Source organism: Globicephala melas, chromosome 6, assembly GCF_963455315.2.
Source record: "Globicephala melas chromosome 6, mGloMel1.2, whole genome shotgun sequence".
Classification (NCBI taxonomy): Eukaryota; Metazoa; Chordata; class Mammalia; order Artiodactyla; family Delphinidae; genus Globicephala; species Globicephala melas.
Genome location: NC_083319.1, coordinates 80,626,532 through 80,652,325, shown reverse-complemented (window position 1 = coordinate 80,652,325; position 25,794 = coordinate 80,626,532). Strand labels below are relative to the sequence as shown.

At 52.2% G+C, this 25,794-nt stretch overlaps 1 protein-coding gene across 2 annotated transcripts; it reads left to right on the top strand.

Annotated features, from left to right (window-relative positions):
• Positions 1–6,805: 6,805 nt before the first annotated feature.
• Positions 6,806–18,978, top strand: NOL6 (nucleolar protein 6). 2 transcript variants are annotated; one of them, XM_030832706.2, is made up of 26 exons: positions 6,806–7,047; positions 8,107–8,307; positions 8,396–8,512; positions 9,961–10,140; positions 10,480–10,648; positions 10,865–10,999; positions 11,077–11,240; positions 11,327–11,447; positions 11,653–11,711; positions 11,794–11,895; positions 12,098–12,213; positions 12,384–12,561; positions 12,719–12,841; positions 13,393–13,541; positions 13,693–13,768; positions 14,008–14,148; positions 14,293–14,410; positions 14,492–14,646; positions 14,738–14,901; positions 15,295–15,447; positions 15,662–15,759; positions 16,525–16,649; positions 16,772–16,861; positions 17,227–17,421; positions 17,538–17,639; positions 17,813–18,978. In XM_030832706.2, the coding sequence occupies exons 1-26, from the start codon at positions 6,994–6,996 to the stop codon at positions 17,960–17,962; spliced, it is 3,435 nt and encodes a 1,144-aa protein (XP_030688566.1). In that variant the 5' UTR covers positions 6,806–6,993; the 3' UTR covers positions 17,963–18,978. The 2 variants fall into 2 exon arrangements, with proteins under 2 accessions (XP_030688566.1, XP_060157029.1); XM_060301046.1 differs by lacking the exon at positions 15,295–15,447.
• Positions 18,979–25,794: the final 6,816 nt, after the last annotated feature.

The window sequence follows — 25,794 nt, the reverse complement described above, 5'->3', positions numbered from 1 at the left end:
TCCTCCCCACTACTTGTATCCACTGGCCTCCCGCAGTCATCCTACGAGCCCCAGATCCTCTGCAGGCCTAACCCCCCGCCCCCCGCGCCATGACACACAGTCCGTCGTCCCCGCACTCAGTAGGTGCTTGACAAGGATGTGCTGACAATGTGGGTTTTGTCGGTGCAAACAAGCTTCCTGACATCTCTTCTGCAGGTCCAGTCCTCATGCCATTGTGTCCTTGGAGAGCAGTGTGTCACCAACTTAGGGGGCTGGGGGGCAGTTTCCCATCCGAGAAATGGGGAAGGCAGATAGGTCAGTTAATACTTCCCTTCTTAACTACAAAGAGGAAGTTGTAGGAAATAAGGAGAGAAATAATAATACAGACTGAACCTGGGTTCTTGGCCCTTTTCTGTGTGATTTGGGGCAAATACTCTAGCTATCCCCCAGTTTACCCATTTGTCAAATGGCGTATTTGGTTGAACTTTGACCCCCTACAGATCTTTTCCGGCTTGAAAGTCCAACTTAGACCTGGGGGACTTTTAAGATAATCCTGGCAGAAGTGAGATGTAGAGGTCTTCAATCCCCATGATTTAGAATACCCCTTTCTCTTTGGAAGGCATGTCCTATGATAACTCCATGAACGTTTCCTAGAAAAGCCAGGATACTGTGAGAGTTCCGTACACTTAGAATTTGGGGATCAGAAAGATCCTTGGTACCAACCCCTGCTCCACCATTTACATTATAAGACCTCTTCCTTTTTCATCAGCTTCTGTAAAAGAGGGTTAATTGTGCCTAATAAATAAACAATTGTAAATATTTAAATGAGATCATCCATGTACAGAGTTTATCACTGGCATATGGTAAATGATCCATAAATAGGAAATTTTATTTTTAAAAAAATTTAAGGCAGGGCTTCCCTGGTGGCGCAGTGGTTGAGAGTCCGCCTGCCGATGCAGGGGACACGGGTTCGTGCCCCGGTCCGGGAAGATCCCACATGCCGCGGAGCGGCTGGGCCCGTGAGCCATGGCCGCTGAGCCTGCGCGTCCGGAGCCTGTGCTCCGCAACGGGAGAGGCCACAACAGTGAGAGGCCCGCGTACCGCAAGAAAAAAAAAAAATTTATGGCAAAGTTATTTTCTGGATACCACCCCCTCCATTTTTTAAATAGACTTTTTTTTTTAAGCAGTTTTAGATTTATAGAAAAATGGAGAAGATAGTACAGATAGTTCCCATATACCTGGTACCCAATTTCCCCTATTATTAACATCTTACATTAGTGTAGTACATTTATTACAATTAATGAACCAATATTGATATATCATTTTTTAAATAAATTTATTTATTTTTGGCTGCATTGGGTCTTCGTTGCTGCACGAGGGCTTCTCCCTAGTTGCGGCGAGCGGGGGGCTACTCTTCATTGCAGTGCACGGGCTTCTCGTTGCGGTGGCTTCTCTTGTTGCAGAGCATGGGCTCTAGGTGCACGGGTTTCAGTAGTTGTGGCACACGGGCTCAGTAGTTGTGGCTTGCGGGCTCTAGAGCTCAGGCTCAGTAGTTGTGGCACACGGGCTTAGCTGGTCCGTGGCATGTGGGATCTTCCCAGACCAGGGCTCAAACCCGTGTCCCCTGCATTGGCAGGTGTATTCTTAACCGCTGTGCCACCAGGGAAGCCCTGATATATTATTAATGACTAAAGTCTTTACTCACATTTCCTTAGTTCTTACCTAAAGTCGCTTTTCTATTCCAGGATCCTATCCTAGATGCCATATTTAGTTTTCATGTTTTATTAGACTCCTCTTGACTGTGACAGTTTCTCAGACTTTCCTTGTTTTTGATGACCTTAAAAGTTTTGAAGAGTACTAGTCAAGGATACTGTAGAATGTCCGTCAGTTAGAATTTGTGATGTTTTTCTCATGATTAAACTGGAGTTTTGGGGTTTTGAAGGGGAGATCACAGGAGTAAAATGATATTTTCATCACATCATATCAAGAGCACATAATATCAACACGACGTAGTGTTGATATTGACCTCAGTCACCTGGCTGACAGAATATGTCAGCCACTCTTCTCCACTGTAAAGTTACTCCTTTTACCTCCTTTCTATACTGTACTCTTTAGAAGGAAGTCACTCTGCACAATCCACAATGAAAGAGCCCCTTCATTTTGTTGTTGTTGTTATTTTTTCTCAGAGATGAGGCCTCGGTATTTTAAAGAATCATTCCTTAGCCTCCCAACTCTATTCCCTCAGTTTTGAGACTAAACTCCACTGGAATTAGAGCGTATTTTAGTCAATTCAGCCCCTCCTCCCCAAAGGATGGTGTTTGACTGGTTCTGACTTCCCCTCTTCCACCATTCAATTTAGGGAGATTGCTGACCTGGAAACGTGGGAGATGATGTTGACACTTTTAATAGCAAGGCTGTGAGTAGACAAATAGGCAGAAAGTTCATCTTCAAAGCATTTCACCCACATAGACTCATCATAGCCCCACCCTGACCCAGAAGATGGCAGATCCCTAGCCTAAGTCACTGGAACATACACCTGGCACCCAGACCAGAAGCCTGTCTCTGGACTCAGATCAACTCACAAACTCATACTAAATATTCACAATGCCATGACCCTAAGATGGGTGACTAATAAACATATACCTATCTAGGAAGCTCACAGCCTAGTGTGTTAATGAGTTGCGTACTTAAGACTCCATACTCACATCAGAGGAACTCAAATTCCATGGAACTTGTCTCATGGCTTTTTATCTCAGCGGGTAAGACATTGTTTATTTGTAGGTTACAACTGTGTCTTATTCATCCCTGGATCCTCAGCAACCAGCACACTGTCTGACACAAAATAAACACTAAGTAATTGTTCTCATGGGCTCACGGCCAAGGGCAGGAAGATAATCAGTAACAACAACAAATCACAAATTGAACCCCACCCTCCACCCCTCCCCCCGTGTCTAATAGGGTCTCTCAGACACATGCTCAAGGTTATAAATTCCAGAAGGACAACAGATCTTTCTCATAACCATATACAAGCTACTATAATGTTTGGTGCATAGTGGGTACTTACAACACAAAGAATGAATGGCAGAGATAGCTTCCTAGAGCTTTCTTATAGTTTCACGATAGGTAGAGATTGACTTGACTGACTGGTGCCCTCTAGTGGCAAAGAAAACAGGACCTTCACCCCCTAATCTGTACGGCATCACCTAGTATTCTCCAACCAGGGCTCCTATAAAGAATCTATTACCTTTCTTCCAAAAAGAAAAGATGTGGAAATCTTGGTGAAATAACTGAGAGAGAGGGTTATTTGCTTTATAAAGGTTAATTCTGACCTTATAGAATGACTTTTTTTTTTTGGCCATGCTGCTCGGCTTGCAGGATCTCAGTTCCCCAACCGGGATTGAACCCGGGCCATGCAGTAAAAGCCCAGAATCCTAACCACTAGGGCTCCAGGGAACTCCCTAGAATGACTTTTTTAAAAGAGTCCACCGTTTTTGTTTTTGTTTTTCATTCTGCATATGTTAATACATGTAAGTTTTGAATAGTGCTCTTAAGGAGCCCCAGTCTTCCTTTGATAACAACAGCTAACATTTGTTATGCATCAGTATGTGACAGGCTCTGCACATGCAGTAAACCTCATTTAATTCTCACAAAAATCCTCGACATGGTCATTACTAGAATATCTAAATCTTAGGGAGGTTAAGAAAGTTACTCAAGGTCACCCAGTGAGTGAATGGCAGAACCTGAAGTTGAACCTTGGCCATCCCACTTTAGTGTGACTGCTTTTAACCACCATGCTGTAATGTTAGTGTGACTGCTTTTAACCACCATGCTGTAATGTTCCTAGTCTAATGTGCCCACAGCAATCTGTACATATCATATCACCCCCGTGCTCTACTGCAACTATTTGTTTACATTTTTCTCCCAGCCTGTGAGTTGCTCTTAAGAAAGAGCCATTTGGGCTTCCCTGGTGGCGCAGTGGTTGAGAGTCCGCCTGCCGATGCAGGGGACACCCGGTCCGGGAAGATCCCACATGCCGCGGAGCGGCTGGGCCCGTGAGCCATGGCCACTGAGTCTGCGCGTCCGGAACCTGTGCTCCGCAATGGGAGAGGCCACAACAGGGAGAGGCCCGCATACCGCAAAAAAAAAGAAAGAGCCATTCATTCATTCAACAAATATTTATTGAGGGCCTGCTATGTGACAGGCCCTGTGCTAAATGCCAAGGATACAGTAGTGAATGAGACACAAATGACTGGGTCCTGCCCTCATGGAGCTGACATTCTAGTGATTGAGACAGAAACAGACAAAAACAAGAAATTAGTAGACAAATAACATTGCAAGTTTTGGTGAGTACTAAGGAAGGTGATTGGGGGGGCTAAGATGGAAACTGTTGGGGTGGATGCAATGTTAAATGGAGGCAGGGGCTTCCCTGGTGGCGCAGTGGTTGAGAGTCCGCCTGCTGAAGCAGGGGACATGGGTTCGTGCCCTGGTCCAGGAAGATCCCACATGCCGCAGAGCGGCTGGGCCCGTGAGCCGTGGCCACAGAGCCTGCGCGTCTGGAGCCTGTGCTCTGCAACGGGAGAGGCCACAACAGTGAGAGGCCTGTGTACCGCAAAAAAATTAAAAATTAAAAATTAAAAAATTAAATAAATAAATGGAGGCAGGGTCAGAAGAAACCTCGCTGAGGTTACTTTTAAATGTAAGAGCAGGGACTAGCCTGTGAAATGTGAAGGCAAGAGCATTATTCCAGATTTCTGGCTTGTGATCATCATGTCTTATTTATCTTTATCCTTGACACAGCACAGGGCTGACATTTCTTAAGTATCATCCAGTGTGGAATGAATGGTTGACCAATCTCTGGCCCCTTTGGTCTTCCTCCGACTGCCACAGTGGTGCTTTCTCCTCTCAATCAATTCAAAGTCAAATCATGCTTCAAGACTTAGCACCAGCCCCATCTCCTCCAGGAAACCTTCCTTAAATATCAAAATACTCTTCAGGTATAAAGAAGGAAATCCTACCATTTGTGACATTTAAAGCCCCACTGATGAGTTTTTAAAAGGAGAGTGGCATGATAGGATTTTAGTTGCAGAATACTCATTCTGGTAACCGTGTGGAATGGATTGAAGAAGGACAAGACCACTTTTGTGAAAATTCCTTTAAAAGCCATTGCATAAAATATCCTATGCTATTAGAAGTTAGGATAGTGGTTACTGTTGGGGGGCAGTGACTAGACGGCAGAATGAAGGGAGATTGGCAAGGTGCAGGAAATGTTCTGCTTTTTTTTTTTTTTTCCTGGAAGCTGATTACATGTGTATGTTTGGTTTGTGAATATCCAAGCTGTATCCTTGAGATATGTGAATTTTTCTATATGTGTATTGTACTTCAATAAAAAAGATTAAAAGAAAAAGTTATTAAATGAAACTGTCCTATATTCCTCAAAACTGTTGTCAAAAAAACAACACGGCTTCCCTGGTGGCGCAGTGGTTGAGAGTCTGCCTGCCAATGCAGGGGATGCAGGTTCGTGCCCCGGTCCGGGAAGATCCCACATGCTGCGGAGCGGCTGGGTCCATGAGCCATGAGCCTGTGCGTCCAGAGCCTGTGCTCCGCAACAGGAGAGGCCACAACAGTGAGAGGCTCGTGTACCACAAAAACAACAACAAAAACAAAAACAAAACAAAAAAAAAACCCCACAACAACAAAAAAACCTCACAAAAAACAAAAAAGGGAGAGCTAAGAAAATGTTCCAGATTAAGAGAGAGAAAAGAAACATGATGACTAAATAGATGCCTGATCTTGCACTGCGAAATAAAACGCTGCTATGTAAGGTTATTGGGATAATTGCAAAATTTGACTATGGACTTTATATAATGGCATTGAATCAAGGTTAAATTTACTGAATTTTATAATTGAATTATGACTACATAAGAGATAGTCCTTATTCTTGGTAGACACAGGCCAAAGTACTTAGGCATGGTTTTTAAGAACCATTGATTCTCAAATGGTTATGATAAATAATAAAACATAAATACACAGGGACTTCCCCAGTGGTCCAGTAGTTAAGAATCTGCCTTCCAATGCAGGGGACGTGGGTTCGACCCCTGGTCAGGGAACTAAGATCCCACATGCCATGGGGCAACTAAGCCCACGTGCCACGCAGCTACTGAGCCCGTGTGCTCTAGAGCCTGCACGCCACAACTAGATAGCCTGCGCGCCACAAAGATCCCACATGCCGCAAGGAAGATCCCGCCTGCCACAACTAAGACCCGATGCAGCCAAATAAATAAATAAATATTAAACAAATAAATCTCAGGCGTCTAAAAAAAACCATAAAGAGGAAACAAATTTGGTAAAACATCAACACTAAGTTATGGTGGGTAGGTGAAGGGTATATGGGCGTTCATCATAATATTATAGCAACGCTTCAGTAGACTTGGAAAATGTAATAAACTGGAAAAAAGCTGTTACATTATTCTAGGCACAAGATGATGTGATGCGCACCAAACTCGGCAGTAAATACAGAGTACAGTGAATAAACTCAAGATATACTTTGGAAGTGGAACTGACGAGATTGGTTAATTGATAAGATGAGAAAAGAAAAGGACTCACTGGCGTTAAGTAAGCAAACCCTCCCCAGAGGGCCCAATCTAGCCCCGCCCTTCCCCTTTCGACCCAAACGGAGGAAGTGAGGAAAAGGAAGCGACCGCCAAGTTACGAGCATGCTTCAGGCCTGGCGTCGCAAGGAGGCCGTAAATCGGAAAACCCTATTTGGCCCCTCCCCCATAATGGGCGGCCCCGGAGAGTGACAGAAACCAATGACAAGCGACTCGTCGGGCACTCACCCTATGGCTCTTGAACTGGGTGGAGTCCTGTGCCACGAGGCTAGCTTCCGCTCTCCGCAGCAAAGCTGCCGCTCTGGGCTGCATATCTGACGCGGTTTGGGCATTTCTGTCAACGTGGGAAGAAGTTGTGCAGAGCAAGTGGACTTTAAACCCGGAGTGCGGGAGCAGTACGGGAGGGATGGGCCCCGCACATAAGGGAGCGCAGCATCGCGGAACTGCCGGGGAGCCGGAGGTGGGTGAGCCATCTGGGAGGAAGGAATGCGCAACGTGTCGGAGATGGCAGAACCTAACAGTTCTCTAGCGAGGGCACGAGAACGGTCCCTTCTGGAAGAGCCCCATTTCCCCTGATGCTTCCAGCCCAGGGTACCGAGACAATCAGAGCTTGCTAAAGGAGATGGAACTTGGCATTATCCGGATGGAAATAGTAAAGACAATTGAGCTTCTCTCTGTTTGCTAGCTCTACACCTTGAAACTGAAAAAAACCCCACCCCCTTCTGCGGCTTGGGTCTTTTTCTTGACGAAGTCCTCCTGGAGGTTGGACAGGATCTTCTTTTCTCTTGTGTCTAGTTTTGTGCTCTCCACGTGGTGGCGCTCCTGGAGCGCTACAGTAAGGCTCTCCAGGGTGTGGGATCGTGGAGGGGGGCGGGGCCCAGGGCTGTAGGGGAGAAGGTTTGGGATCCTGCAGCCCAGGGTTCGAAGCCTGCTCACAGTTTAGGCATACCAACTGGAACCTCTAGCTCACTGGGCTTCGTTCGGGTGTCCGTTTTCTGCTAGGATTATTGTGAGGATTGGATGATTTCACTGAGTGTGTCCTTCAGAGTCAGTAGGCTCTTCCATCATTGAGCACTTAATGTGTACTTATATAGTTTATAGTCAGGGCTTGCTGGGGCAGGGGGTGTGTGTGTGTGTGTGTAACCTGGCAGGATTTGGATAGAGCAAGAGTGGAGATGGCATTTGCAAAGTCCCAGGATTAACCCAGCAGAAGAGGAAGCTCCTGGTACTTACAAGGACCTGAGGCATTGCTTGGTGCATGGCCCAGTCAGCTACTAGCCCTAGCAACTTGTGCTATCAGGTAGATGGGGAACCCTCAACTCAGGGAGATTTCAGCATAGAGCTCAGTAATGTTCTTTTCAGTAAAAGTTATTCTGAGTTTTACACAATCTGACTCCTATTCAAGAGGGCCCAGGAGCAGGTAAAGCCTTTACCCACATTCCTGTCATGGTGGCACGTCAGGCAGTGGACGCTAGATATCTGTGATGTCACCCTGGGTTCTCCCTCTCATTGGCCACAGGTGATGGCGTCAGCTCTGGAAGGCATAGGCAAGGAGGGGAGGAAGGAATCCTCAAAGAAGCGTTCTGGTTCTCCAGTGGAGGGCCTCCTGCAGCCCGTGAAGCTCAGCCGGGCAGAACTGTACAAGGAGCCTACCAATGAGGAGCTGAATCGCCTTCGGGAGACTGAGAGTCTGTTCCATTCCAGCTTGCTTCGTTTACAGGTACCATTGGGTGGTTGGGAATTGGGTTAGAGAGGTGGGCCTGAGACACTGAGGCTGAAGTACTACTCACCCCTGCCACTTCTTACAGGTAGAGGAGCTACTGAAGGAAGTGAGGCTGTCAGAGAAGAAGAAAGAGCGGATTGATGCTTTCCTACAGAAGGTCAACCAGCGGATCATGAGGGTGCCCTCAACCCCTGAGACAGAGGTAAGGCAGGTAGTGGAGGGAACTGGAAAGCCCAGAAGAGGTCCTTAGGGGCCTTGTTATTCTCTGAAGGGGATGGGGTGCTAGGGAGCTCATTCTCACTGCCAGGAGTCTCAGCTAGGAGTGCAGTCAATTATGTGTTCATTCATTTAGCAAACACTTACGTGCCTTGCAGTAGTTGTGTTCTTAGGGTACATCAGTGAACAAAGCAGCCTATGTTCTAGTATTAGACTTATGGACGATAGATAATGAACACGACAAGTAAACTGTATGGCAGTGTTAGATGGTGGTAAGTACTATGGAAAAAGGAAGAAGAACAAGGTAAGGGGATTATGGGAATATCAGAGGGTGAGAGTGTTTGGCAACTTTAAGTAGCGTGGTTGAGGTAGGCCTTATTGAAGTGACATTTGTGTGAAGGAAGTGAGTCAGGTATATAGATATCTAAGGAAGGGAAGGGAAGGGAAGGGATTCCAGGAAGGGAAAACAGCCAACACAAAGGTTCAAAGGCAAGAATAGGTCTGGTATGATGAGTTGGGAGATTGGGATTGACATATATACACTAATATACATAAGATGGATAACTAAAAAGAACCTGCTGTATAAAAAAATAAAGTTAAACTAAAAAATTTTAAAAAAAGGGTGGGTCTGGTACATTCCTTGGAAAGAATGAGGAGAAGATAGAAGGAGGTAAGTTCAGAAAGGTTATGGAGGAGGGGGCATATCATGCAGGGCCTTGTGCACCAAAACGAGGACTTTGGCTGTTGCTCTGGATAAGATGGGGAATAACTGCAGGCATTTTGTTTGTGATCTAACTTCAGTATTAAAAAGTTCACCCAGGTTTTTGCGTTAAAAGTAGAATGGAGGGGGCTTCCCTGGTAGCGCAGTGGTTGAGAGTCCGCCTGCCGATGCTGGGACATGGGTTCGTGCCCCGGTCCGGGAAGATCCCACATGCCGGTCTGGGAAGATCCCACATGCCGCGGAGCGGCTGGGCCGTGAGCCACGGCCGCTGAGCCTGCGCGTCCAGAGCCTGTGCTCTGCAACGGGAGAGGCCACAACAGTGACAGGCCCGCGTACCGCAAAAAAAAAAAAAAAAAAAAAGTAGAATGGAGGGGGACAAAGGTGAAATCAAGGAGACTAGTTAGAAACCTATTGTACAATGATCCACTGAAAAATGGCTCAGACTAGGGTAGAGTAGAGAAGTGGTCAGTGTCTGGATACCTTTTGAAAGTGAAATGGATGTTCTTAACAGAGATGAGTCAAGATGATTTAAATGTTTTTAGCTTGAGCAGCTAGTATGGAGTTGTCTTAATGGGGAAGACATGTTTATAGGAAGATCAGAAGTTTGGTTTCAAACATTTTGACATGTTGAATTTGAGATGTCTACTAGACATCAAGGGGACATGTTAGGAAGGCCGTCAAATTAATACGTGTCACTGTCTCTGTCCCCACAGCTGACCAACCAGGCATGGCTCCGGGATGGGGTTCGAGTCCCCCTCCACCAAGTGCCCTATACTGTGAAGGGCTGTTTCCGCTTCCTGCCCCCAGCCCAGGTCACTGTTGTGGGCAGTTACCTTCTGGGCACCTGCATCCGGCCGGACATCAATGTGGATGTGGCATTGACCATGCCCAGGGTGAGGTTCAGAGTTTGGGGAATGGAGAGGTCTGCCATTTCACCACCTACAAATCCCTCGATCCCTCTCTTTTTCCCACCTCTCGCTTGCCGGGGCATTGAAATCTGAATTCTAAATCCAAAGAACAGACCACTGCAGTTGTCCTGAGGGAGCTTAGATTTGCCATTTGGAACTTTGTCTTCCTCATCTGAGTTGTGGTATTGCTAGCCGTGGCTTAAGCATCCTGGCCAGCAGATGGGGTTGCCAAGCTTTGACCTTGGCTTCATCTCGGCCCCCAAGTTCTCCAACAACGAGGACTTAAGTGACTGGCCATCTCTCTCTTCTCCTGACCCCCTCCAGGAGATCCTACAGGACAAGGATGGGCTGAACCAGCGCTACTTCCGCAAGCGTGCCCTCTACCTGGCCCACTTGGCTCACCACCTGTCCCAAGACCCACTCTTTGGCAGTGTTCGCTTTTCCTACACCAATGGCTGCCACCTGAAACCCTCGCTGCTGCTGCGGCCGCATGGTGGGAGGCATATACCGGGTGGAGGGCACCGTATGGGGTGACAAATCCAGTGGGGGAGGAACTAGGGCCTCAAGTCCACGGTGAGAAGCTTGGGCCTCAAGTTGGAGGGGAAAGGTGTAAGGCCCTCAAATGGGGAGCGGGGGCGGTGTGGGTGGTACAGGGGCTCCTCCGGCTCCAGGGGGCTGCAGGGTCTCAGCATCTCCCATCTACCCCCAGGGAAGGATGAGCGTCTGGTCACTGTCCGTCTGCATCCATGCCCTCCACCTGACTTCTTCCGCCCGTGCCGCCTGCTGCCGTCCAAGAACAATGTGCGGACTGCCTGGTACCAAGGGCAGAGTCCTTCAGGGGATGGTGAGTATCAAGGTGGAGTTGGAGGGAAGGGTCTTGCGGGGACTTCTCCTCTCACGACTTCCCCTTTCCTCCCACAGGTAGCCCAGAGCCCCCCACCCCCCACTATAACACATGGGTCCTGCAGGACACAGCCCTTGAGTCCCATGCGCAGCTGCTATCAACCGTGCTGGGCTCAGCCTCGGGGCTGAAGGATGGTGTGGCACTTCTGAAGGTCTGGCTGCGGCAGCGGGAACTGGACAAGGTGAGTGGGGACTGGCCCAGCTTCCCTGCCTCACTGAGTGGTGGGTTGGCTCTGAGCTCCGGCCTTTCCCTCCATCTCCCCCTCAGGGCCTGGGAGGATTCAGTGGGTTCCTTGTCTCCATGCTGGTTGCCTTCCTGGTGTCTACACACAAGATCCATACCACCATGAGCGGCTACCAGGTCCTGAGAAGCACCTTGCAGTTTCTGGGTGAGGCGGCTGGACTCGGAAAGGCCAAGGGCCCCACTCATACCCATCAGGGATCATTCGGTCTCTGGTCCTCAGACAGAGGAGCAAACTGAATCCCAGAGGCAGACAGTTGCAGCCACCTGTCCGGAGGGTGGGTGTCACGAGGGCTGGGTCCCTAGGGAGGGGGATACCTTCTGACACACCCACCTTCTCTGGCTCATTTCAGCCAGTACAGATCTGACGGTCAACGGGATCAGTTTGTGCTTCAGCTCAGATCCCTCCCTGGTGAGTAGGGCAGTGCTGAGTCTGGGCAAGGCATCTTGAAGTCAAGGCCCAGCCCTGACTGGCTTCTCTCTCCCCCTCCCAGCCGGCCCTGGCTGACTTCCACCAGGCCTTCCCTGTTGTCTTCCTGGATTCCTCAGGCCGTCTCAACCTCTGTGCTGATGTCACTGCCTCCACTTGCCACCAGGTACAGGTGTCGCCCACTCCTGGCCTCCCCAGATGTCCCAGCCCAGACCCTGTCCCTTCTGCCAGCACCAGAACCCCAGAAACTCCTCTCCAGAGACCTTTGGTCAGGCACGTCTCTGGGTCTGGGCCCTGTGTTCCGTAAGGGGAGGGGTGCAGTGCTGGTGGTCTCACGCGGGAGTTCCCTCCTTACTCTGTGGCCCCAGGTGCAGCACGAGGCACGGCTATCTATGGTGTTGCTGGACAGCAAAGCTGACGATGGGTTCCAGCTGCTGTTGATGACTCCCAAACCTATGGTCCGGGCTTTTGACCACATACTGCAGTAAGTTTCGGGGTGCCAGGATATGCCAGTGAGTCCTGTGTCCCTGGGGCTAGTGATGGGGCAAAGGTCCTCAGGCAAGTGCTCAGATAGATCATCCTGGGGGTGGGGGTGGTGATACTTGGGACCAGCAGTACCTGATTCCCCCTCATTGTCCCTCTCTGCCCCCCCAGTCTCCGTCCACTGAGTCGCCTGCAGGCAGCGTGTCACCGACTAAAGCTGTGGCCAGAGCTGCAGGATCATGGTGGGGACTATGTCTCAGCTGCTTTGGGCCCACTAACCACCCTTCTGGAGCAGGGCCTGGGGTCCCGGCTGCACCTGCTGGCCCACTCTCGGCCCCCAGTCTCAGAGGTGAGATGGTGTTGGTTGGGGAGTTTGTGGGACCGAGGCGGGTGGACCCAGGGTCCCAAGAGATACAAAAGACACACCATCCCTCTCACTAGAAAGTGGGTTTCCAGACCAAGCTGTGGGATGCTTGGATTGAGCTCAGCCTTTCTACATCCTACAGTGGGACATCAGCCAGGATCCACCGAAACACAGAGACTCCGGGGTCCTGACCCTGGGATTGCTCCTCCGGCCTGAGGGGCTGACCAGTGTTCTTGAGCTGGGTCCAGAGGCTGACCAGCCTGAGGTGAGGAGCCCTGGAGTCTGAGGGGTGATTTGGTCCTGTCTTGCATTGGAAGGAGTGGAGTGGACTGTCCTCATGCCACCTGGATTGAGGCCTGTCAGGAGACTTCTTTCTTTTTTCTCTTTTTTGCAAGATTTATTTATTATCTATTTAGTTAGTTTATTTTTGGCCGCATTGCTTCTTAGTTGCGGCACGCGGGATCTTTGTTGAGGCATGCAGGATCTTTCATTGTGGTTCACGGGCTTCTCTCTAGTTGTGGCGTGTGGGATTTTTCTCCCTAGTTGTGGCGTTCAGGCTCCAGGGTGCATGGGCTCTGTAGTTTGCGGCACGCAGGCTCTCTCGTTGAGGTACGCGAGCTCTGTAGTTGTGGCACGCGGGCTTAGTTGCCCCGCGGCATGTGGCATCTTATTTCCCCGACCAGGGACTGAACCCACATCCCCTGCCTTGTACGGCGGATTCTTTATCGCTGGACCACCAGGGAAGTCCCCTGTTGGGAGATTTCTGACAGAGCCCTTCTTTGTTGATCTCTACCACTACCCCTTTCCTCTTCCCAGGCTGCTGACTTCCGCCAGTTCTGGGGATCTCGCTCCGAGCTTCGGCGTTTCCAGGATGGAGCCATTCGGGAAGCTGTGGTCTGGGAGGCAGCCTCTATGGCCCAGAAGCGCCTTATTCCCCACCAGGTGGTCACTCATCTCTTAACGCTGTGAGTGTTAGCATCTGAATGCCAGGAGGCAGCCATGGGCTGGGGAGCCTTTTAGGAGGGTCTGGCCCAAGCTTTTGGGGTGAGCAGCCCACATCCAGTAGCTCTCGGCATGGCCCCCAGTGCCCACACTGTGCCTGTGCCCCTTTTCCAGCCATGCTGACATCCCAGATACCTGTGTCCACTATACGGGGGGCCTCCTGGATGCACTGATTCAAAGCCTGAAAGAGGTAAGGGCCCTGCTTCAGGGCTTGGGTTAAGGCTAGGGACTGTAGAGTAAGCAGCCTGTGTGGCTGGATTTGGGGGTGGGGATGGGGGTGGAGAGCCCCATCTTAGCCAGGCTGCACTTCCCAGAGCGTCCAGCAGGGGACTCCCTGGCTCTGCAGCAGCAGCCTGAGCCATGGCTGTATCCCAGGTGGTGGGGCTCTTCTGAAAGGTCGTGCCCTCCTGTCTTTCTTTTCCCTCTCAGACCTCCAGCACAGGTGAGGAGGCCCTGGCAGCTGCGGTGCGTTGCTACGATGACCTCAGTCGCTTGCTGTGGGGACTGGAAGGTCTGCCGCTGACCGTGTCTGCCGTGCAGGGAGCTCACCCAGCGCTGCGCTACACTGAGGTGAGGCGCAAGGGGCAGGGAGCTCTTTCTGCTTCGTGACACCCACCTCTGCTCCACTCACCCGGTATTCTCCCTTCCAGCTTCTTGACTCTGGGCACTCCCTCCCAGTCCCAGGCCTCTTCCTCAGCCCCCCTTCTTCCATAGGTGTTCCCACCAACCGCAGTCCGGCCAGCCTACTCCTTCTATGAACAGCTGCAAGAGCGGGCCTCACTGTTGCCCCGGCCTGACAAGCCCTGTCCAGCCTACGTGGAGCCCATGACTGGTGAGGGAGCTCTTGCGAGGGGGTGAGAGGGACTGTTCTCACCCCAGGCCGCAGGCTGAGGCCTCTCACTCTTCTCCACAGTGGTATGTCACCTGGAGGGCAGTGGGCAGTGGCCACAGGATGCTGAGGCCATACGGAGGGTCCGGGCTGCCTTCCAGCTGCGCCTGGCAGAGCTGCTGACGCAGCAGCATGGGCTGCAGTGCCGCGCCACAGCCACGCACACCGATGTCCTCAAGGTTCGGCTGGTGCAGGGCAGGGATACCCAGGGAGGGAGGGGACAGGGGTGTCAGGGTGGCCCGCCTCCCATGCCATCCCCTCTTCCAACAGGATGGGTTTGTGTTCCGGATTCGTGTGGCCTATCAGCGGGAGCCCCAGATCCTGAGGGAGACACGGAGCCCCGAGGGGATCATCTCCTTGAGGGACACTCCCGCCTCCCTCCGCCTTGAGAGGGACACTAGGCAGTTGCCCCTGCTCACCAGCACCTTGCATGGGTATGACCACCCCCACAGGCTCTTATGTCCGTAGACCCTTTCCTGGCCCCATTCTGCTCTCCTGGCCATCTGTCTCGCTGGAAGGCCGGTTGGAGAGATGAGTTCTGGAGTCAGGCAAGTGCCAGAACCCTGGCCCTGCCACTTCACTGGCTGTGTCCCTTGGACAGGATTCCCCCTCCCCTCAACCTTATTTTTCTCACCTGTAAAATGGGAATCATGCTAGGACCAACCTCTTGGGGTACTAATTAGGAAGACGTGAGATGATATGTGTAATGCATTAGCACAGAAGCTAGTGTTGGGTAAAGTTGAGAAAGTAGCAGCAGCGGGGCTGAAACACTGTTCTTGGGCCCTGAGGGCCTCACTGTTATGGCCACTACCCTCCTCTCCCCGCAGACTCCAGCAGCAGCACCCAGCCTTCTCGGGTGTGGCTCGGCTGGCCAAGCGGTGGGTGCGCGCCCAGCTCCTAGGTGAGGAGCTCACAGATGAGAGCCTGGACCTGGTGGCTGCTGCCCTTTTCCTGCACCCTGAGCCCTTCACCCCTCCCAGGTGATTCCCTCCACCTTTCCCCTAGCCAGGAAGTTCCACTGGGGCCAGCTTTCATCCCCCGTGCTTCAGTCCACATGGAAGAGGTGGCTGAACCAAGGGACAGAAGGGGTTCTAACCCCTGCAATCCACACCAGGGGGGCCTAGGCTCTCTGGGCCACGGGGGGCCTGGGCATGTGTGACTGGCCCAGATGCTTTGCTTACCTCTTCCTCTCAGCTCCCCCCAGGTGGGCTTCCTTCGGTTCCTTTTCCTGATATCAACCTTTGATTGGAAGAACAACCCCCTAATTGTCAACCTCAATAATGAGCTCACTGGTAAGTGAGTGACTAGTGCAAGAACTACCCTTTGTGGATTGTAGAATAGGGCAGGCAAGGGTTTTCCCTGTCAGTCTGTTAGGTTTTCTGTCTGCCTCCCCTATCCCGGATATCCACTCCTGACCCTGACTGCCTGGGGGTAAGGAATTATTAAGGAGGAAGAGGACCAAATCAAGCCTTTAGGGAGCTCCAAGACTGTAGAGATATGGTTTGCCCACGTGATGATCAGAAACACAGCGGACTGGGGATGGTAAGCAGGCTACCTGGGGGGCTGTGAAGGGAAGAGGAGAGAGGAAGAGGGGCTCTGAACACCAGGTGAGAAGTCTTACGGTTCAGGCTAGAATACATGCCCAGACCTCTTGGGTCCGGGGTCGGTGGCAGGGGGGGGTGGTGAGTGATGATTTCTGGTTGTAATATGAGGAGCTTCTGGTCCCAGCAGAGAGGAAGGTATCAGCTTTCTAATTCCCCAGGTGTGTGGGAGCCCAGGGTAGGAAGGGGCCAGGGGCAGGCCTCAGCTTGTGCAGGCCCAGAAAGCAGACTAGGGTGCCAGGCAGTGGAAAATTCTGCTTCTGGTCCCAGGCTGGGAGTTTAACATCCTGCCCAGTTGAGGCAGATGCGGTGTCCCTTTCATCGCTTTTGCCATTTGGGGGATGTTGGAACGTCCCTGTGATAGGCAGCTGCTAAGTGTACAGTAGGAGGACCCAGGGCAGTAGAGGGTGTCTGGGGGGAGGAGTAGGCTGACCCAAGACCCCCTCTCCTCCGCAGCGGAGGAGCAGGTGGAGATCCGCAGTGTCTTCCTGGCAACCCGGACAAAACTTCCCGTCATGGTCATCATTACCCCCCAGGATCGCAAAAGCTCTGTATGGACACAGGATGGACCCTCGCCCCAGGTTTAATTTCATTCCTGCTCCCAAATGTGTGGTTTTCTCCCCCAAGGAAAAAGCAGGCCCAGCCTGAGCTATGAGAGACCTGTGGTCAGGTGTGACCTTTCTGATGTATGTGTGTCCCCCAGATCCTACACCAGCTCATGGTCCTGGCAGCCGAGGCCTTGCCTGTCCTAGAGAAGCAGCTAATGGATCCCCAGGGTCCTGGGGACATCAGGGTAAGCCCCGGGCCCAGACTGACTCCAGGGGCTCTGGGGACTCTGCCTTTGAACCATGGAAGTCTGGAGCTCTAGGGGCCCCTGTCTGGTGAGACTGAATCCAGAGAAGGCGTTGCAGCTGCCCATGGCGCCTGGCAGTGGGGGAGCCTGCAGGAGAATCGGGGCCCTGGCTTCACACTTCTACCCTGCTCTCCTCCTGGGGACCCAAGCTGCCACCAACTGGGTCTTGTTGTTCCTGCCTTCAAATGAGCATTTGGGCCCATAGTGGGCGGGTCAGACAAAAGGGAATGGGGGAGCCAGAGTGGGCATGTGGAGGGGTTTGTGGTCCAGTTCCCAGCTCCCAAGTGGGCACTACCCCTCCTCAGACAGTGTTCCGGCCACCGTTGGACATGTACGACGTGCTGATCCACCTGTCTCCCCGCCACATCCCCCGGCACCGCCAGGCTGTGGACTCGCCAGCTGCCTCCTTCTGCCGGGGCCTGCTTAGTGAGCCGGGGCCTTCCTCCTTGATGCCCGTGCTGGGCTACGATCCTCCTCAGCTCTACCTGGCGCAGCTCAGGGTAGGTCCTCAAGGGCTGACTGACCCTGGGGAGGGGACATCCAGGTGGAGCTGGGGCCGTGGGGGTGGCTCTCAGGTGTCCACCTGTAATCTTGTCTCTGTCCTGCCTTTTCCTAGGAGGCCTTTGGGGACCTGGCCCTTTTCTTCTATGACCAGCATGGCGGAAAGGTGATCGGTGTCCTCTGGAAGCCCACCAGCTTCCAGCCCCAGCCGTTAAAGGTGAGCTGGCTGGGGACAGTTGTCTGTTCCTGAGTGTGTACATGTGTTCCACATGGGCATGTGTGTCTGTGTGTGGTTCCACGAGTGACCCGGTGGCGGGTGTGAAACGTGTTTTGGTGTCTCTGCGTGTGCCTCTCGTGACACCTCCATCTACATTTCTCTGATTCTCTCAGGCCTCCAACACAAAGGGGCGCATGGTGGTGTCTCAAGGTGGGGAGCTGGTGATGGTGCCCAATGCAGAAGCCATCCTGGAGGACTTTGCCATCCTGGGCGAAGGCCTAGTCCAGGCTGTGGAGGCCCGAAGTGAGAGGTGGACCGTGTGACCTCCAGCCCAGGAGCAAGCTGTAGATGGACAACAGGACTGCAGACCTCTGGAGCAAGATGTCAATGCTGTGACCACCCTTGCTGCATGTGGACCGTCCAAGGAGGGCTTGCTGGCCCGAGCATGCTGAATCATCCCCAACAAAGCCCTGTCCCAATTTTCTGTCTGATGCCCCAGCATTGGGGCAGGGGCCATGGTGTCCTGTGGAGTCCCCTGAATGAACCCAGGGGATCCATATACTTGTCAGCCTGGCCTGGGCCTTTTTTATTTTTTCCTTCCCAGGCTGCTCCCAGAAGCCCGGAGAAGAGACTGTGTGCCCAGGGCTGAGGCTCTGTCCCCACCCCTCTGCCAGGATGTGTGCCTCAACCTCAGTATGCCCTTTGGTGCATCGTCAGGCCTTTTAAATGGGGCTCAGAGAAGGTGTGGCACTGCCTGAGAGTCACAGAGCACCAGCACTGAGCAGTGAAGAGGGGGCTACGTGGGATGAATACACCGCATTGAAGGGGCACAATGCCCTCCTGGGTTGGTTCCACTGCATCCCGGGGTGGGGACATGGAAAAGCACAGAGGACAGGAAGGGGCTGGGTGGGTGAAGGGGTGAGGGGGACTGGTGGTCCCCCATCCAGGAGAGATGCAGAAAGCACTGATTGCTGCCCTGGCCTCTGGTGTCTGACCCCCTCAGGCTCTGTGCTCCTGCAGTGGTGGTGCAGAGGTGAGTGGGACCCAAGACCTGCTCTCCAGGAGCTCCCAGTGCCCTGGGGGAGGGGGTGCTGATTCCTTTCAGTCTGGTCCACACCCCCTTTGCAGCAGCCTCTCCCTAATCCTGGCTTTTTCCAGACTTAGCTCAAACAGTGACTCCTCCTTAAGCGCTTCCTTGCCCTCAGCCTAAGGTGCGCTTTCTCTCCTCTGAAACATTAGAGCAATTACTGCCTGTTCATTTCTCTTTGCAGTCACGTACAGTGGCGTGAACTCCCTTGTTTTAAACTGTGATTTAAAATTAAATCATCTAATTTCCCTATGTTATTGGCTTGTCTGCCTTTTCTGCGTGGTTTTGACCTTGTCTCCTACATGTCAGCTCTTTGAGGGCAGGAAACATATTTGAACAGATTTCTTGGCACCTAGTACAGTGCTCTGCCCAAGTAGGATACAGGTGTGTGCAGAAGGGGCACCTGGCCCAGGCAGATGGAGGACAGGGCAGGCCACCAGAAGACTTCAAGGAAAAGAGAATCATGATTTGTGATCTCTGCCTAGAATGGGTAGGGTTTTGATGGTGAAAGGCCTGAGAATTAAAAAGTTGATGTTGGGAATTGCTTGGCAGTCCAATGGTTAGGATTCCACACTCTCACAGCTGAGGGCCCAGGTTCAATCCCTGGTTGAGGAACTAAAATCACTCAAGCCATGCAATGCAGCCAAAAAAAAAAAAAAAAGGTTTATTGAGTGCCTGCCTAATAAGATACCCTTCGTTATTTTCCATATCTTACATAAGGAAATTGATTATATACCAGCCCTATGAAGTAACTGCTTTTCCTCATTATCATTTTCTGAATGAGGTCAAGTTCAGCTGCAGGTGGGGGCTTGTTTGTAGAGGGACTTGGAGGTCTGGCTATCTGGCTTTATCCTCAAGATGCTTAGCCACACATGGGAACTCTGGTTTCCAATTTTGTCCCAATTCTGTTAGTCTTTGTGAACCTATGCCAGTCCCTGCCTGTCACTGTCATGGGACAGCTTGGCCTGGGGTTGAAATTAGTATAGGGAATACACTGATTGGCTGTGTGAACTGAGGTCTGTGTCCATCTCTCTCCCTGTGCCATTCATTCATGTACTCCAGATCTCAGTGTGCCAGGCTGTATTTTCAGTGAGATACAAGAGATGCAGTCCCAGCCCTGTGGTCGTCCCTGGCTTCTCAGCTTTCCTTTTTCTTAGTCCCTCACATGTGGCAGTCCCTCCGTGGACTCTGGGGAGGGGCAGGGGGTACAGGCTGGTTTCAAACCATCCCGTTTCATCCCAGGGTCAGCTTCAGGCTCGTAGCTTCCTTCACAACTCCAGTGCAGGCAACGCGTGGGATCTGCCTCCAGGTAAGCTCGTGGCTCCAAGAAGTGCAGATACCAGTCCCAATCAGGGGAAATGAGCCTTGGCCCTGCTACCTCCCCATGTGGTCCTGGGCAAGTCACTTCCCCTTGCTGGGCTCAACCTCCCCATCTTTAAAATGGGCATGATAGGGACTTCCCTGGCAGTCCAGTGCTTAGGACTCTGTGCTTCCACTGCAAGGAGCATGGGTTTGATCCCTGGTCAGGGAGCTAAGATCCCTCAAGCCATGCAGTGCAGCCAAAAAAAAAAAAAAAAAGAAAAGAAAGAAGCCATGATAATGGCTTTGTCAGGTGCCAAGTGTGGCAAGGGAAGAAGGCAGATGACTCAGAAGCCCAAGGAGGTACATCCGCCATGCTTTCTGCACTCCCTGCTCCAGCTTGGTGTGCGGGGTGAGGGGAGCACGAAGTCCAGGCTCCAATTTCAATGCTTGCTCCAACCTGTTTTCCTTGGATTTTCTCTGGGAAGTAGGTGAGGAGGCTGGTGTGGTCTAACATGACCTTGGGGGAGAGGGGACATGAGGAGCTGGAACCTCAGGGGAAGAGGACAGGAGCCTAGGAGGAACTCCTGCTGGAGCGAGGGTGTGCAGGGGGATGTGTGTTACAGCGCCGCCACACGTGCGTCTGCCCCTGTGGGCCTCTGCGTTTGCAGGTAGACATGGATGGGGCGGGAGGCTGTGTGTGACGTATGGTGTGATCTGTCTGCTCTGTGTGTGTTGGACTCGGGTGTGTGCACATCTGTATGTACTAGTGTGCTTGTGCAGGTTTTTGCCTCCAGCTCTGGGTTGCTGTAAAAGGCAAAATCTGCTCTGTTTTTAAAGAGCAAGTCAGGAGGAAAAGCTCTCAGGAGGCAGGAGCTCTGGATTCCTTCCTGTAAATCTAAATGGCTGTAAATAAAGGCTTCCCCTTCTTGGGGCTTCAGTTTCCCCAGTTCTGTCAGACCTCCCAAGCCTCTCTATGTAGTCACATTCAGTGAATTCTCAAAGGGTCCTCTCTTCGGGCTGTGCTATCTGACAACCTCCTCTAAACCAGAATCCTTTTAGCTGAAGACCCTGTTTTCCTCTGCCCAGCTCCTTACTTTGGAGAAAAAAAGCAAGACCCCAAAGCCCAGGGGTCCCTGCAGCAGGTTACATTCAGTGAAATCCTGAGGGCTGCTGCATCCCTGACCTAGTAAGTCAGATTGGGCTAGTCTGAGGCCCACCACTTCCACCCCAATAAATATGCACCTAACCCCCTCAACATCTGGTACTCGCTTTGCGAGTCACAGATTAATCTAGGTGAGCGATAAAGATAAAGGGGAGGAGAAGTCTGGGGCACGTGAGTCACCCCCACCTTCCTCAGGAAAGGCCAGCCTGCCCATCTCTCTGCTGCAGAGAGAAGGTGGCATCTTGGGCTGCCCTGGGGAACTAAGGGGGACAAGAGTGTTCCAAACCCAGAGGGAGACTCACTTCCCTCTCCCACTTCAGTTTCTGGAAGAGGGATGGAGAGGATAAGTTTTCTGGTTTGCAACAGGCCCAGAGAGGTGTTGGAACTTGTCTAGGGTCACACAGGGAGTTACAGAGAATCTATGTATCCTGGCTGCAGGCCTTGCTTCTGAGCCTGGGCTTTCCTGGGGCTAAGGGGTTGGGTGATGAGGAATAAAAGAGTAGAGAGGCCGGAGCTCTGGATCTCTCCAGTGAGGCGGGGAGGAGTGAAAAGCCGGGCCCCTCCCCTGTCCTGGGCTGACTGCCAGTCTTGCCCCTTCCCTTCTGCACAAGGCAGCAGAATGAAGCTGTTATTAGACCCAGGGGAGCAAGGTCAAGGATAGGGGTAGCGGGTGGGAGCATGAGCATTCTGGTCTACCGCAAACCTATGTCTCTGTTTCCCTGTCTGGGAGCTCTCCTCTGTTCTCCCAGACTAGAAACCTCCACAGAACAGAGCTGCGGTCTCCTAGAGACTGCCAAGGCCAAGGTTGGACCCTGACTGAGGGGTCATTGACGGGCATTGAGACCCATCTCCTGTTCCACCTGATGACCAAATGGTTTGGATGAAAAAGATAGATATGATATCCTGGCCTTTCCCCAGTCTCCCTCTCCACTGCCCCAAGGTCTAGAGACGCTCAGGAAGTCATTCCTGAAGTCTGACTGCAGAATCTCCTGCTGCGGGCTGTCCTCTCCTCTTGATCCTTCCCCTGAGACTTCTCTCCTTTGGGGCCAGCAGTGGGTGGCTGCCCTGTAATTAGCACCCAGACTGGGCTTGGATGAGGGAAGAGTATATTGGGGCTCATACATACCCATCACCTTTCTGGAACACCAGATGCAGAGCCTTCCACCACCTGTCCTCCTACGGCCACCTTCAGACCGCAGGCCTCTCAGAGAGCAGTTGTCCTGGGCCCCACCCAGATTCAGGTTCCTGTCTACGCAATTCTGCCTACCTTCAACCTCAGCTTCTTGCCGACCTGCCCTGCCCATTCTGCCTCCTAAATCCCAAATCCAAACCCTCTCATCATGTTGTACCAGGTCACTTTGTCTCCAGACTCCTCAACAGATTCCCCACCTCCTATCTCTGGCTTTTGTAAATACTGAACCCAGACCCACAGCCAAGCCCAGACAGGGATACACACAGATATGCACACAGAACCCCAGGGTCACCCACATGTACACACAGACCTCCATGGGTACACGCATACACAGAGCCAAGAATGCACATGGATACGCACGACATTCATACAGGAGGAAACGTGACTCTAACGAGGCAGCTTCTGGAATGAACCTTTCCTTCTACGTTGACTGTAATACAGTTTTCAAAGCCTGAAACATCCGTAATCTTGTCTGATTCTTACAGTGGCCCTGGGTGTGTGTGTGTTGAGGGGGACTCCACCTGAAACCTGCAGGTGACTGATGAGGAAACTGAAACTGAGGGGCCGGGAAAGGGAGCTAGCTCGGCCACCTGACTGGTCAGTGGCCAAGCGAGGCTTGGAGCTGAGCTTCTGGGTCTACAGGAGGGCTCTGCCCCCATCAGCCCAGCCCCTGTGGCTCTGGGCTCTTCCTCAGCACAGGGCCTAGGCCTCCCGTCCCATTCCTCTGCCTCCTCTCTGTAACCCTCTGCTGTCCTCAAAGGGTGCCGAGGGCAGCTCAGGGTGACACCAGAAGGTGAACACAGAGTCCCCAGGATATGGGTCAAAAGGTAGATTTTCTCAAGTTCCAGCTGGACATCTGGCCGGAGGTGCCCCGGGGTGTGGTTTGTGTTCACAGTCTCTCCTCCATCTCGTCTCCCTGGAGACAGTGGGTGACTGTTGGTGCAGCAGGAGGAACTGCTTGCCCAACCCCAAGTCTGGGGACGCTCATAAGAGGGTGATTCATCTCTGCCCTCCACTCCCCGCTCCTGTCCAGAGCCAGCCCCCGACTCTCAAGGCCCAGAAATAGGAATAGCATCCAGCAGTGGCCTAAGAGTGGGGCACCCTCTAGACAGGGTGCTGAAGCATGGAGGAACCTGTGGCTCCCTGGCCTCCCTGCCCTCTTCATGTCTCCTCCATATCTGCATGGCGTTTGAATCCAGCTCAACACTTAATGGGGGGGGCTTCCCTGGTGGCGCAGTGGTTAAGAATCCACCTGCCAATGCAGGGGACATGGGTTCGAGCCCTGGTCTGGGAACATCCCACATGCCACGGAGCAACTAAGCCCGTGCGCCATAACTACTGAAGCCTGTGCGCCACAGCTACAGAAATCTGCGCGCCTAGAGCCCGTGCTCCACAAAAAGAGAAGCCACTGCAGTGAGAAGCCCACGTACCATAACGAAGAGTAGCCCCACTCGCCGCAACTAGAGAAGGCCCGCGCACAGCAGCAAAGACCCAATGCAGCCAAAAATAATAAATAACTAAAATAAATAAATTTATTAAAAAAAAAAGCACTTAACGGCAAGTGACTTCTCTCCAACTGTGAGTTTTATCATCTGTGAAAGGGTAAAGTATACACCCACTTCTGGGGGTTGTTTCACAAATGGGAGGAAGTACTTTTTAAAAAAAATAAATTTATTTTTATTTTATTTACTTATTTTTTTATATAAATTTATTATTTTTTTTGGCTGCCTTAGGTCTTTGTTGCTGTGCATGGGCTTTTTCCACTTGCAGCGAGCGGGGGCTACTCTTTGTTGTGGTGCGCAGGCTCCTTCACATTGCGGTGGCTTCTCTTGCTACGGAGCACAGGCTCTAGGCACGCAGGCTTCAGTAGTTGTGGAGCACGGGCTCAGTAGCTGTGGCTTGCAAACTCTAGAGTGCAGGCTCAGTAGTTGTGGCGCACAGGCTTAGCTGCTCCGCGGCATGTGGGATCTTCCTGGACCAGGGCTCGAACCCGTGTCCCCTGCATTGGCAGGCAGATTCTTAACCACTGTGCCACCAGGGAAGCCCCAGGAAGTACTTTCTAAACTTGAAAATAGTATGTATGTCTGTTTTGGTCAGCCCCTCCCCCATCCCACTCCAATGCTCGGGAAGAGGTTGGGGGTTCAGGGAGGCCAGGGGACTGTAGTATGACTTGTTTTCTATGTCTACACTCTTCTCCACTCCACTTGCTGACAGCAAGGCCCATGTCTCCTCCTATGCTGGTTCAAGCTGCTCTCATACAGGCAAAAAGAGTTTGGGGGACAGGAAATGAAGAGTGTGTCACCCCTACCCCTTACAGGGCCCCAGCCAGTCCCTCTGGTCCAACAGGCTGGCACTTGAGTCTTCAGCCCTTCCCTTGCCTGGGAACCCACTCCCCCAGCTTCTGACCTCAAGGAGTCACGGCGTCCCATGGGGTGGATCGGCTGTCAGTCGCCTTCCTGGGCACAGTCCTCCTGCCCTCAGCCCTCCTGCACAGGTGAGACACAGACCTTGCTCAAGATGTGTTGGGAGGAGATAGGGCCTCGACATGTGCCTCGTCCTGGAGCTCCCAGGCAGGCAGGCTGTCTTCCAGCCCGTACTCAGGCTTTCCTTCCCTAAGCACAGGAGGGAGCCCAGATGGCTCTGGGTAAGCCGCGTGACTCAGGGCCAGGGCCTGCCTCACCAAGCTCAGGCTCTTCCTGTGAAGCTGAGCTTCCTTCTATCTTTTGCTCCTGGGGGCACCATTCACACTGACTACAATGAGAATGAGCCCCCTCACCCCAACACCTGCATCCAGTTGTGCAATGAGGTCCTGCTTCAGCCCCCCAGACTCTGGCCAGCCAGCCCAGCGCTTCTGGACAAGCATCCTCAGACCCTGACCCCTCTTATTCCCAGATGACCCGAGGCGGGCTGACAGGAATAAGGGACCCTTGGAAAGCATTGCATCCTTCCCCCTCCTCCAGACAGGGTCCTCTCAGGCCCACTAAGAAGCATGAAGCCCTACCCATACCTCCTCAGCTCCAACCCTAAACCATCCCAATATGCATGGTGTGTACATGTATGAACATGTGTGTACACCCTAGTTACAGATAAGAACCAGTTTGGTGGGAGTATATGGGGTCATGGTCTTGAAGGTTGGACCTTGATTTGGAGTGAGGGGGCATTGGGAACTGGCTCTCGTTCCACTTGCCAAGCCATGTGCTTCGGCGTGGCGCTGCATCCACTGGGGAAGTGGGAGGTTGCAAAGATGCTCTATGGTGAGCTGCAGCCCCAGGATTATAGGTGAGCATGTACACGCATGTGCACATGTGTGAGTACATGTAAGTGCACATGTGTAAATAGATGCTACTCGCAAGATACACAGATCCACAGTTATGTGTGTGACCTGCTCCCTCAGGGTACAGCCCATGTGAAC

Excerpts from the sequence above, each read along its gene's own strand:
- NOL6 (XM_030832706.2), top strand. The coding sequence starts at position 6,994 with ATGGGCCCCGCACATAAGGGAGCGCAGCATCGCGGAACTGCCGGGGAG. Across the intron at positions 11,712-11,793 it reads TCAGCTCAGATCCCTCCCTG|CCGGCCCTGGCTGACTTCCA; the intron begins GTGAGTAGGGCA and ends TCCCCCTCCCAG. Across the intron at positions 14,149-14,292 it reads CAGCGCTGCGCTACACTGAG|GTGTTCCCACCAACCGCAGT; the intron begins GTGAGGCGCAAG and ends CTTCTTCCATAG.